General features: G+C 43.1%; 1 protein-coding gene across 3 annotated transcripts in view; it reads left to right on the forward strand.

Moving 5' to 3' along the window:
• Nucleotides 1-2,168: 2,168 nt before the first annotated feature.
• The window catches only part of ksr1a (kinase suppressor of ras 1a), a 28,612-nt gene continuing 17,197 nt past the window's right edge, over nt 2,169-13,583 (forward strand). For all 3 annotated transcript variants that reach the window (XM_051401696.1, XM_051401697.1, XM_051401698.1), the window contains exons 1-2: nt 2,169-2,763; nt 12,327-12,467. In XM_051401696.1, the coding sequence (XP_051257656.1) occupies nt 2,536-2,763; nt 12,327-12,467 (369 nt within the window). In that variant the 5' untranslated portion in view covers nt 2,169-2,535. The remainder of the gene's footprint in view (nt 2,764-12,326; nt 12,468-13,583) is intronic.

The following is a 13,583-nucleotide window of genomic DNA, read 5'->3' on the forward strand; positions in this document are numbered from 1 at the left end:
GTAGTCACAAAGATAATCATTTTCTCACCACCAGAGCCCTTATGTTGCAGTTATGCAATATATGTTAAGCCAGACATATGGTATAAAAGAGGTTTAAATGAATATTTCCCTTAAATTGCAAAGTTTTACTTGGTAGTATTTAACAACATTCTGTTTCCAGCATTAGCTGCCATCATATGGAACAAAATATAACATATACATATACAACCCATATCTCATATGTCCTTAAAGCCTTCCTTTACTCTGATCCCATTGTTAACACTTATTAACTTGATTATGAAGGCAAAGAGGAGCTGAAATTGGCAGGGTGCTATGCTGGCATGTCACCATCAAATCTGTGCTGTTAATACAGCAGGACTGAGTTTACAAAGTACAGGACCAACAACAACAAATAGTTTATGATTTAAACTTGGCTTTGTTGCTGTTTTGTTCCATTGTTGCAATGGTGTCAGATGGATTTACAGTTTCATGCTAAATCAATGTCATGTTGCAATTTTTCAGAGGAATTTATATCGCCAGGTTCCGATCTAGTTTCAGTTCTAGATCGGAGGTCAACTCGGCGGTACACCAAAACACTCTGAATGAGGATTTGAATTCCTTAATTTGATTTTTCTCTCTGATCCCTATATGTCAGCATGCAAGGCTGCTATTTGGACTGGTGCTTGTCTGGCCAGTGCAAGATACAGTACAATTTCCTCAGTAATCAGAAGATGAGAAGAAGCAGATGGACAGATGGAGAGGAGGAACACAGGGCTCCATGAGAAGTGACTCACGTTCCATTGTATAATCAGGGTATATTAAAGGAAGGAACATCACACCCTCATTGCAGCAATGAGCCATGGGTACTGTTGCTTCACGGTTGTGGAAACCTGCACACTCCTCCCACCCCCATACATACGATATACACTGTCCTGAGGACGAAAGATGCACCTTGGTCTCGAAGTTGCCGTAAATTCCATCACTGTCAAGATTTGTAACATACCGTTATTTCTTCACTTTTGGCTGCATGCTCTTGTTTTTTTCAGACTTTTGAGGAGTGCGATTAAACAACAAACTAAACGATGTACTGTTAAAGGCTTAGTGATCTGTAGATGTACAACATCCTTTCCACACACCAAACATCACATCACTGTGGAATGCACAGTCTGCATTTGAATGCAGACCATGTACACTCAACTACATGCAAGTGGAATCTCAACTATGTGGACTTGGATTGGCTGGTAGGGTAGGCGGGCGGCTATGTTCTGATCACAGATATCCACCTTTGATAGAATACATAAAGAGTAGCGGCCTATTAATCATATTGCTAATATCTCTATTCCTATAGGCCTTATGGTGCATCTCTTTTTGCTCAACACAGAGTATGTACTGACAGTGCACGCCGCTGCGAGTGTGGTGAAAGGTGGTGATTATTCTTGGGGCCCAAAGCTACTGTTGCATCGCCAGCGCTACCTCTCCACACTACTGTGCAATTGTGCTGTACCAGTGTAGGAGAAAGAGGAGAGTTCTGGATCCTAAAATTCATCACAGCACCCATGTAATGCAGACACTATCATATTACCTTATAGTACTTTTTTATCTGCTTTGTTGTCAGTAAACAGGCCTTTCCTAGGGGAGGTGGTTACAGCAGGAAAATGGTCATAGCAGGAAAAGCGTAGGTAAACTACACTTATGCATCCCAGTCAGCCACACCAGTGCAGCACACGCAATCGGCCTGTTTCAAAGAACATATTTTCTACACGTCATGTTATGAAAAGCACTGGTGTTACTAATGACATAAACAATGGCTCCATTCAATTCAAGTGCCCCAGTAAGCCATGACAGTGAGACAGTGAGGCAGCATGCAAAATACAGGACCCTAAAAACTGAGGCAGCTAAATGGAATCCAGCCATTGTTGATTCTCATTCTTTGCACCTGTGCTTTTCATTTAAATTACCTTCCTTTCAACAGAAAGTAATTAAGTCGTTGTAGTAATTGTACAACACAATTACTGCTGTTCTTTTTTTTTTTCTTCTTCTTCTTCTTCCTCATTTGCATGTGCGTGAGCGCGCGCACGAGAGAGGTGGTGGGGGGAGGTCGAGGGAGAGGAAAGTAGTGCAGTTTTATTTTTTATTTTTATTTTTTGTAACCTGCATGACTTCATTTCCCAGATTGCACCGCGCCCCGTGATGTTCCCAACAGCTGACAGACGGTGAAAGCCTCTGCCGGAGCTGACGGTGGAAGAGAGTAGCCTCCCGTTCGGTGTAGCCTACACGGACTGAGAACACAAGTCGCGCTTTGCTGGACTCTGGACCGCTTCACAGCCCCTGGGGTCGCCGTCGGGCATCTTGTTTTGATAAAAAAAAAAAAAAGATTAAAAAAAAGATACAAATATTCGGTTTGCATCCTGACTTTTTCCAGATTGGGAACTGGGGACATTTGCTGTCAGCTAACTTCCACAATAGGTCGCTGCGTCGCCGGGGACTGCTGCATATGTTTTATTTGAGCTTAACAGTTTGACTCCAGCCCCTTCCAGCCGTGCCCAATGCTGAGGAATGGATAGTGTGTCTGCTAAAGGTGGGAAGATGGTCGAGAGTGATGAGCAGCCGAAGAGGGATAGCGGCGGTGGCGGCGGCGGCGGCGGCGGCGCAGCGATGGCCGCACTACATCAATGCGAACTCATCCAGAATATGATTGAAATCTCCATCTCCAGTTTACAGGGGCTACGGACCAAATGCGCCGCGTCCAACGACCTCACACAGCAAGAAATACGCACTTTAGAGGTATGAGCTTTTGAGATAATGTGCCCCCCCCTCTCTTGTCCTGCAATAGAAAGCGGTCTAGTCAAATTGCGGAGTCATGAAGCCCAAACGCTATGTCCGCCTCATATAGGCTTAATATTGGCTGCAAGCGAGGCGCCCTATGAGTGTCAGTGAGCTGAGCACATTTTTTTTTTTTTTTTGTCGCTTGCAATATACACCGTACTGGGTCGATGCATTGAGGTGAACATAGGAAAATAAGGTTTAAGTTTTTGGGCTTCTAGATTCCCGAATGGTCGAGATATATATTACTGATGCCCGACCCAGTTATTCGTGTGACCTCTTTCTCTAGGTGGACATATTTGTCAGGAGCCCCTCGGATAGTTCACAGCACCGTGCTGTGCAGCTGAATCCAGCCTGGCCTAATGGCACACATTCAATAATCCAGATACTGCCATCATTTTATGTTCCACGTATTCTGTTCTATGCACGGGGCTTCGTGTCTGTGTCTGTCTGTCTGTCTGTCTGTGTGTGTGTGTGTGTGTGTGTGTGTGTGTGTGTGTGTGTGTGTGTGTGTGTGTGTGTGTGTGTGTGTGCGTGCGTGCAGCAGGCATTGCAAGATAATGTACGACGTGTTCCGTGTGTGTGTGTGTGTGGGTGTGTGTGCACGCACGCGCGCTGCTTTCCTGCATCTGGATGCAAAATTCAGTTCAGTCGTGTTGGGATGACTTGACATTGCTTAGCGCAAGAGATGCCATTGGCTTTACAGCGCCTCAGCATGTCCTGCTATAGTAGGCAGTCATGCCCCGGTAGCATGCAGGCATCAGCAAAGGCTGCACTCAGTATTTTCCCCCTTGCATATTTAAAACAAATGCTCTTATAATGTTCAGATACTTGAATGCTCTTTTTGAAGGAACTACATGATAATCAGTAGTAGCTGTTCTGAATGTGGGCCTTTTTATTTTTATTTTTTAAAAATAATTCCTACCACAATTTGAATATTAATGTTTGATATAGTCTTTTTTTAAGTAAGGGTCACTTGTTTTCAGCCCAGGGATGTTTACGGTCACATATTGTTTTTGTAATATTCTCGGCTGTGAGATGACTGAAGGAATCATGTCATGGAAAGTCCAGCTTCATGTTGTTAGTAACAATGCAATGAGGGGACAACAGGCCCTGCTTCGGATGGGGAGGGTGATGGAAAAGAGGGGGCTGGTGTTGGGGTATAAAAGGCTGATGCACAGTGCTGTTGATGAGAAGTGGTATTGTAAAAAAACAAAAAAACAATACAGGCTTAATGGCTACAAATGTGAACTTGTAGAAGGTGGATTAATGTATCGCTGGTACAGGCTCCAGACATGCTGACACTCAAGAGATATGATAGATGGTAAATGGGTTTTCTGGCTCATGGTTTATTTAAGCATTATACCTTGGATAAAAGGAATATTCACTCCTGATTGGCTCGAGGCTATCAATTATCCATGTCTGTTTTATTTCTGTATAACTGAACACCCCATGAACAATTGTGCCGTTGCCCCTATAAACCAATGTTCCAGAAAGCTGTGAGCATTTAGTTTCAGCCAAACGGAGATGCAATAGCCTGGCTGAACTGGTTTGCTAGTGACCTTCAAAATGTTTAAGAATCGTGGCTGATGAAGAAAATAGTCCTTTTAAAGCACGTTACAATATATTTGAAATCTTGTAACTGTCTGGCCAGGTAGCAACACGGTATCGCTTGCTCAAAATATCTATTGTATTTGTGATGCTAGTTTCAAGGTATGCAGAAAAAAGATACCTTGTACAAGGGAGAGATGGCAAAGCATCCCTTTTAGGTGCAGCTTTTTAACTATTTTCATAATACTAATGTCTACAAAATAATGTGGTAGCTCCTAAGCTGGCTGGCAGGCATCAACTGCAAGTTGGCAAGCTACTGTGTGGGAACAAATTTTCACAGGCTCAAGCAAAGAAGCCCAGTATTAAATGGAAAAAAAAGTATTAACTGAAATAGAAACCAGACCAGATCAGTTTGCATGTTTGCAGTTTGTCACATCTTTGTTTTCTCACACAGAATTAGGGTTTATCAAATGCCAACCTTAAGCACGTTTGGTTAAAACTTAGTCTGCTTGAATAGTTTGTAACCCCTCTTCTTCCACTGTCATGCGTACCTTGTCGCTGTGTGGAACAGGACATGATCTGGCAGAGTACTTCCTGAGGTACGGTGTCTTGTAGGTGCATTTTGCCCCGGCATTGTTCTACATGACAATGGGCAGGCTGTGCCTGTCTCACATGTTTCTTGAAGGCTATTAAAACTGCTCTATGGTCTCTTTCCTGTGGTTCGAGGCCTTTATTTGGTGGGTGGGAGGGGTCTCTGAAAGTCAGAAATAGTGGGTCTGATTACCTCAAGTTAGCTTGGCTGGTTTGGGGTTTAGCAAGCTATTGGCTATTGAACTTTGTGGACCAGAACAACTAGGAATGCATTGGAAACAGGTATAGTGGATACTTTATGGTTTACAGCACAGCCAAATGTATGTTGCAATGGTATATTTATTCACATTTTCTTAAATTTCTATGTTCACTGATTATAATTGTACTTGTGTCTCAGTAGTCAAACTGTTTCTGATCAGCAGTGACTTAAGAGTGCCTTACCTAACATAAAAGAGCGTATAAGTGACTGTACGTAATGCTGTTTTGACTGAAGGAAAGATAAAGAGTGACTAAAGACAACTAATCAACATGTGAGTAGGGATGTCTTCAGTGACCGCTCTTGTCAAAACTTCTAGAGACTTCCCTTGAACTGATTGTTTGCTGTTGGTCTCATTATGCATCAACCGCTATCGGAGTCAGAATCCTCCATCTGTTGTACCTGCAGTTGTTTGGTAAAAGTTTGTGTTCTCTTTTAATTTGTCATTTCCTTTTGACTCGAACATCTTTTACTGTTACTTGCTGTTTCATTATATTTTCATTGCCTCTTGACTGCCATAGATACAGGGTGAGCGGAGAATGTAGGCGTTCCTCCTGCTTTTCATTGATTTAGAAGTACTGAATCATCAAAACCTTGTAGTCATTTAAACTAAGGAAGAAGTCACAACTATTTAAACAGAGAATTGGAAGTGAAGAAAGCAATGGAGAAGACGGTCATGAAGATGACAGCTGAATGCGTTCAGTGACGACACAGTAGCTGCCAGCTCCATAGTTGCTGTCCTTTACCTGTCCTTGACCTTTGAGCACCATGTGAGGGGACAGGAGAAGAAAAGGGACTTTGAACTGACAAAACAAGGATTTTAGATCAGCTGGCGATTGCCGATAAGGCTCGATGTAGCATTTAAATACGGGGTGAAAGGTTCATCATCACTGCTGAGAAGCCTGGTCTAGATGTCTTTTCAAGTGGATCTGGCATAGTGTGGGCAGCTGTCTTGATCAGCAGTCTTATTTCCTGTAACTTTACTGGCACATCATTTTGAAACCACCTCTTGCCACAAGTGTGCACTTTCACTTCTTGTTTTAGCCCTCCGAGAGATTTCACTTGCCACATGGCTCGAATATTTAAAGTCAGCAGATTGTGGAGTTAGTTATAGATTTAGGCCAACCCAGTATAGATCCTGTTATATGTCAGGTGCTGTATTTCAGACACGCACAAGACATGACCCTAAAACTCATTTCATTTGTGTCTCAACCTTGACCCATTGATGTGAAAGCTGCACAATATCTTGATATTCTAGCAAGCACACTGGCTTGCAACTCCCATCTCAGTGTCCAGGTGATCAGCATCCTGTAGCAGTAGTAGCCAGACACGATAGGTGTTTCAGGCTTTGAGGCAACTTTTAAGGTACGATATGTAATTTACGCCGCTAGTTTGGTGACATCATGAACTAGTGTCAGTTGTTGTCATCACCACAATTGTTGTCATTGCACTTCTCCCAGTTCGGATTCCTTGAGTGTTCATTGATCAGGTCTACCTGGATCTGAATTATCCACAGAGGTCTCCTCCTCTCCAAAAGAAATGGACCCAGCGATTAAAACTGCTGACGTTAGCTCAGCTTGTTTCTCTGATAACTTAAGATCCAGACGTCGGATGACTAAATTCCTTTATCTGGTAAAAATACATAGTAATATAAAAGTGTATTGTAAAAATGTGCCCTAAAAAATGGCTCAAATTTAAATGTGTGACAGCTTCTGGCAGACAACCAAATGCATGTGCAAAGGGGATATGACGCCATTGACTGGTGAAACATTACCTGAATAAAATTACGAAATTCTCTGGGTTTGAACATTGTTGGAAACATCTGGGAGTGATATTGGTACACAACTCAACAGCATATTCAACATTGGTCTAGTGATATAGACAATTTGTGGAAAAATATTATATCTTGAATTCATGTGATGAATTTGAGCGAACTTCGCCAGGTCAAAGTAGCTGTCACACCCGTGGTGGAAACTGGTATCGCTCCCATATTGCACTGGAGTGCCATCAAGAGAGGCTCAAACTCACTTTATACTCTCATTGAGAGAGCTTTATTATTCCACTTGAACTGTGTGTTTTTTCTGCCTTGCCAGTGAGAGGATAATGATACTGGCCTCTCAAATGGAGTGCTAACTGGTACTTCACTTTTCACATGTTAATCCCACTCAGCCTGGTCTCTGCCTCTCATGCTGCCTCCGTGTTACTTCTACTGTAGCTCTTTATGTACTCCTGACTTTTGCTTTATCATATCCTCCCTGCACTGCCTTAGCAGCTTGTTTGTTTTCAAGCCAGGCCCAAATCATCACCAGTCTTCATGACCCAGACACTTGGAAACATGGACATGAGTAACAGTAGAACTCAAGGTTTTTGCTTATGTGCTGTGCTTTACATAACCTTAAAACCAGTGTCAAATGCTGCCAGATATTTATTCATTGGTGTGAACCTTTTCTATAAAAGCAATTTAGCGTCTCATCTTTTTTTAATCACTGCTCTCAGTAATGATCAGCAAACAGCAAAGCGTCACTCTGTTTTGTCTCCTCATGGTGTTGGAGAGAGTTTGCTGTGCGCTCGTGGTGCGAGCTGTTGTGGCTGCATCTATATTTAGACATCTTTCTTCCTACGCATTTTCAGGGTTGGTTGTTAAATAAGAAAATCAAATGACGCGCAAAGAGCCTGTGCAAGAGGGGAGAGCAGGGAGGAAAGGGGAGGGGAGAATCAAAAGCCAATCCGCTGGGCTGCTTCTTATGACATGACAACCGCTGCGTGTGTGTGTGTCTGTTGGAGGCCTAGAAGAAGACAATGGAGATTGTTGCTCACATGAGGGTATAAAGGAAACACAACTGTAGTGACTGTAGCAATGCCGATCCTGTCTCTGTTTCCTTTTTTTTTTTTTTGTAGTCGATAAGAATGGACTGCATGATGTGGAAATCAGGATGAACAGTGTAGGCAGGCCTTCATCTATTCTTAAACTGACTCAGGATGAGTTGCATTGCATCCTGTAATTTTGAGGTCTGCTGGGCTTCTTTTGTGGAAAAGGGGGGGCGGGGGGGGATTTGCTTGCCCCGGCTCCAAATTATGAAGAGGTTAGCATGGTTTGCCTTTTTATAAATGGTATATTGTTACTATATGTCTTAGCAACATACTTGAATTATTGTACATCCTAAAGTACATCCTTAATTTTGAACTTTTTATTTACTCCACTATTGTCCACTCTTATCAGCAGTTCCATTTAAAAGTCGTACTCTTGTACATGTTGAGGCCCACTGACCAGATGTCCTTCTGTCAGATGTCACAGTGTAAGCCTAAACTAGTGTGTGTGTGTGTGTGTGTGTGTGTGTGTGTGTGTGTTTGATTGATTGTGTGTGTGTGTGTGTGTGTGTGTGTGTGTGTGTGTGTGTGTGATTGTGTTGCAGGCAGGGACATAGACTAAACTTGCACGGTCTTACTACAGAGAGTTGGAGGCCACTCTGTCACCTCCTCTATCCCCCACCCCCCAGCCCAGTGTAGGGGTCAACTTGTACTGGTGGTAACAATGATGGAGGAGGGGCAGCAGGCCATTGTCTGGGACTGTTAACCATGTACGTTCAGCCTACCGCAAAAATCCATGTGACCTGGCCTCTGCATAACCTGGCTATATTGTTTTGTTTTTGTTTTTTGACATTTTCTTTTTTTTTTTTTTTTTAAAGATAAAACTGTGCATCAGCTGCGAAAGATCGGTGCACTCACCATGGTTTACTTTCATGAACCTGTATAGAATGTGTCCTTGAAAGTGAATATTAAAATTAGCCTTAAATTTGCATTATCTTCGTGCTCCAGTGCCACTGTGGCTACTGTCACATTCTATTTTGACACTGACTGGAGCTGCCGCATGTAAAGGCAGAGGAGACTACAGGCAACTAAAACAACTAAAGGATCCCTGCTCTTGTGTCTCTTTGTTGCTAATAGTGATAATACTGATGTGGTTTTCTCCTATCTCAGAGTTACTAGCTTTTTTTAATGTGCAATAGCTGATATGACACAAGCATTAGGAATGCTTCAGTGGTCTTATTCGCTGTTCCCGTTCTTGTGACAATAAGAAATGTGTGCATTTTTAGTCCGGGAGAAACTGACCTTCCTGTGCAAATATCATTTTCTGGGATAGAGCGTTGTTGCTCGATTCTCACATAGGTCATGCTATCCTTGGCAGGTGCACCAAAGTGGCTGTGTCAGCAAGAGCCTTGAGAAAACAATTGGAGCAGTGGGATCTGCTCCCCGAGTCTGCTGTGTCAGGCAGGCCGCTGCTGGGACTCGTCTCCCCTCTCTGGTGGCTGACACACTGGCTGTCACTCATCTCCTCACAGCATTAGGCTGTTGCCATGGTGTTGTTTAGCTCTGCTGACAGGTGGGCTCTGACGCCATTTGTCCTCCTCCCACCTCCAGGCCACACGTCGAATGCTGCCTTCTCCACTCTGCACCAAAAATAATATGCGAGGGGGCCTGTCATTATCTTTTGGTTTGTTGATGTGCCTGACTGTGCTCCCAACACAAATACACACATTACCGATATCAATGAGGGATTTGGGGACTTGTGTGCTTGTGTAATCCTATCCACCTTATTTACTTAGGATGATAATAGGTGAAGTGAACGCTCTGCGTGTGACTGGAGATAAAGATGTTGGTCATGTTTTGTTGCCACTACAGTCATTGTCCTGTGGAGACACACGATGACATTAGTATGTTGAGTTGTATTGTGCCTGAGCTCTGTGTTTCACATGTATGGGGAAAATCCCACTGAAATGTTGCTGACGACTCAGAAGAGGGGTTGCTAGGTAACCTGACGTCACAGCACTGCACTAGTGTATAGGGAGGTAAAGCAGGAGGCTAGCTCGTTAGCCACATCGAGTAAAGACCTCTTACTGCTGGCAGTGCTAATCCAGATCTCCAGAAACACTGAATTCAGACACTTGATGAGGGTACAGTGAATAATCTGTGAGGCTTTGTCATCCTGTATTTTGCTTTTGTAATGAATCGGGTAGGAAATTTATCACAGCTCCATGTTGTTCAGTCTCCCATCTACTTGGTATACATGCCTGTCTGCCAGGACAAAGCCAGCTGCCTATCTCTCTCTTCCACCCATAGAAGGAGCTGCTCTTACTCACTGGGCTCTAAGGTCAAATGCATGCAGGTTCAAACTCTAAAGATATTTAGGACACCACATTACCCCACTTAGATGTTTGATTTTTTTATAAGCAAGTGGGGTTTTTTTGTGCTTTTTGGGAAGATATTTGGCATTGACATTAAGGCCTAAATGTTTAAATATAGGCATGTAGGTTTTATTTTTGCATTCATTTTCCTCTGGACCAAATAGCTTTTATGATACAGTCCTTACTTGTAAGTTTTGAAAACATCACGTTTTATTAGTTTGTGTTCAATAATGCATGCAGTATTATTATTTTATAATGCTCTCAGTGCAACTGATAATTGATGAGTAAAAAGCTGCAGTCAGAGTCGACACAGAGAGCATTTACCTCCATTCCATCCTCTTTCTCTGTCCTCTTTCATCTCTCTGGCCCACAGTGGAGATGCTTTTGTTAGCTGCCACGAAGCAGGCTTTTTACATCCCAAGGCCACACTTTCTGAAAGTATCGTGGTTGTATTGAGTTTTTTTTTTCTGTCTGGTTGGTGAGTGGATGTGTCAGGGAGAAAGTTGAATGAGCAGAGAAAAGACGCGCGCTCCTCATTGTTGGCTCAGGCATTCGAGAAGTGCGGTGGGTCGAGAGCTAGCTGGTGTTGCACGGCTCATCTGAAGGTGCTGCCTGCTGTAATGGACTCTTACAGATAGACCGCGAGATAAGGAGACACACTATACGGCCGTGCCGAGCTGCACAACGCAGGCCGCTGCAAACTAATACCACGATGTTCATCGTAATACTTACTCACAGGACCACTGCACTTGACATTGGCTTGGAACGGTTGAGGTAAAGTCTCACAGCTTTATATGTCGTTGATTATTTAAGTGTTTTGAGACGGTGACAGGTCTGGCTTTTGAGGGTTAGTGATGTTCTGGTAATGTTAACTGATGCGCCCCACGTCACGAGACACTACAGAAAAGGTCTTCACCAGGGCTTTAGTCATTAATGTGCTGATTAACAGATGCAAGCATCAAGAGAAAGACCTGAGGGGGGGGTTACTGTGCGTCAGTAAGCTACTACCCTGCCTGAACAATGTTGTAAGGGCGGTCTCGGCAGGCGAGCTTTTCTTCTTCTCTCTTCTCCATTCACTCCCCTGCTTCAATGTGGAGTTATTGGTGGGGATGAGGAGACACAGAGTGGAAGGAACTTACAGTTGTAGACACTTCTCAACCATCTACAGCTACAATCTGGAACTTTTTTTATTGGCTCGCACAGGAATTGTGTCATATTTTTTAGGTAATTTGTAATTTGTCGTCGCTATTATGGTTGATCGTGAGAAAAGGTGCAATTCTGTACCGTGCTGTCCGAGAGCTGGTGATGAAAAGAGAGTACAGTAGCTCTGAAACTAACTGGAAAATCGACTGGTCATATGGCACTTTCTTCCGTCATTATGTCACTAAGCTGCTTCCTTGTTCCAAATACACTTGTTTGCTGTGCCAGCACCACAGATGCTCTCATTAGATGACCAGCTCATTGTTCCTCTGTATGATAATAGCTGTTTATATCTAATTAACCGTCTTGTGTGCTGGGGGCACTGGGAAATTGGGTTAAACAAACACTGGAATCATTACTGCAGGTACATTGAGTTCAAAATGGAAAAAGCGGTGTGAGTATGAAGTAATTTGTGCGTCAGGTTAACCTTTATTGTATTGATGGAAAAAGATTTAGTAGTTTGTCTCAGCTGAGGTGATGAATGTTCGACGCGCTTTTCCCTATCTAAGGTCACTTTTGCAGAAGCAACAGTGGTCAGTAGCAATTGTGTTATTACTCCAAAGAATCACTTTGTGTGACGTTGCAGGAACAATAAAACACACATACTGCCAACAGAGAGGTGTGACAGATATCCTCCTCAGCCAAGGCCTGCCTTTAGCTGCGAGTCTGCTCCTAGCACACTGTGAGTCTCCCCTCTAACCTGCCCCTCCCATCTGTGCTGTGTGCTCTATTGCTCCCTGCAGGTGAAGCTGATGAAATACATCTGTAAGCAGCTGCAGTGCAAGCAGAAAGTGCCAGAGACAGAAAGGCCCGAGGCCCTGGACAGCTACCCGCACTTACGAGACTGGCTACGCACCATCAACCTGCGACCGGAGCTCATTGAGGTGGGTCACGTCGTTTGTCTCTCTCCCTCTCTCTCTCACTCTCTGGCCTGTGTGATCATCACATTAATGTAGATTCAGTGTGTGTACTCAGTCACAGCTCACATGTGCATGAGGAATACTTGACCAGTGACCATCAAAATGTCTTTCGGGAAGAGAAGCTTTTTACGATCATCGAGATATAAGCTGCAAACAGTGGCAACAAATCTGAACTTGACCTGATTAATTTTGAAAAAGCTTTTTCCATAGTAGGAAAGTGACTGCTCGCTATCACTCAGACAAGATTAACTCATCCTTCTTTAGATAAACTCCTCGTGGTCGCCTAAAAATCTAGTTCCCAGCCTACTGCCATTTATATCTTTGTGCCATGTGAGTGAGACTGGGGTGGTTTTTTTATACAAGTGTGTGAAGAATTTCTCCATAATAAAAGTTTGTCAACAAGCCAGTCTAACATAAGAAGGGTCTGTACTTGGATTAATTTTGCTTTTAGTTTTGTAAAAGTGTTTAATTCTCTAATTAATTTCATTTTTCCTCTGACCCTAGCTGCAGATTCCAAATTCAATGCTCAGCCAATATTTTCCACATAACAAAAATAATCTTTTGTACAGATGAGAACCAACTGTAGGACTTCCTCTGTTGTAGTATTTAGATGGAAATCTTTATTAGAGAGCAATTTGAAGCTTGTTAGTCTAGCACACAAGTTTACCAGATATAACTCTTGCACTGTACGGTTCTTTAATCATTGGCATAATAGTGCTCCTGTAGACCGACCATACTGTATTTTTGAGACCGACACTGATATGGATTTTTGGGAGTTTTAAAAATCTGGTTACGATATAGTATAGTCTATCATGTTTTTTAACTTATAACTTGGATTGGCTAAGGTACATATCAAGCAAAACATGCAAGCAAGTAATAAATGCAACATCATCTCCTGTCAATCGTTGCATCAGATTGGTTGGAGAGGAACCAGTGATTGTCAGCTCAGTTTATTGAGCCTGCGTTAAGTAATATATTCAACTTGTGTTGGTCCCTGAGCAGGAACACAGACTCCCCACCAGTTAATCTGACCTCTGGCCTCTTTGTGGAGGAGCAGGGGCCCTGACAGAGACATTTCCT

The sequence above is a fragment of the Dicentrarchus labrax genome, unplaced genomic scaffold, assembly GCF_905237075.1.
Source record: "Dicentrarchus labrax unplaced genomic scaffold, dlabrax2021, whole genome shotgun sequence".
Taxonomy (NCBI): Eukaryota; Metazoa; Chordata; class Actinopteri; family Moronidae; genus Dicentrarchus; species Dicentrarchus labrax.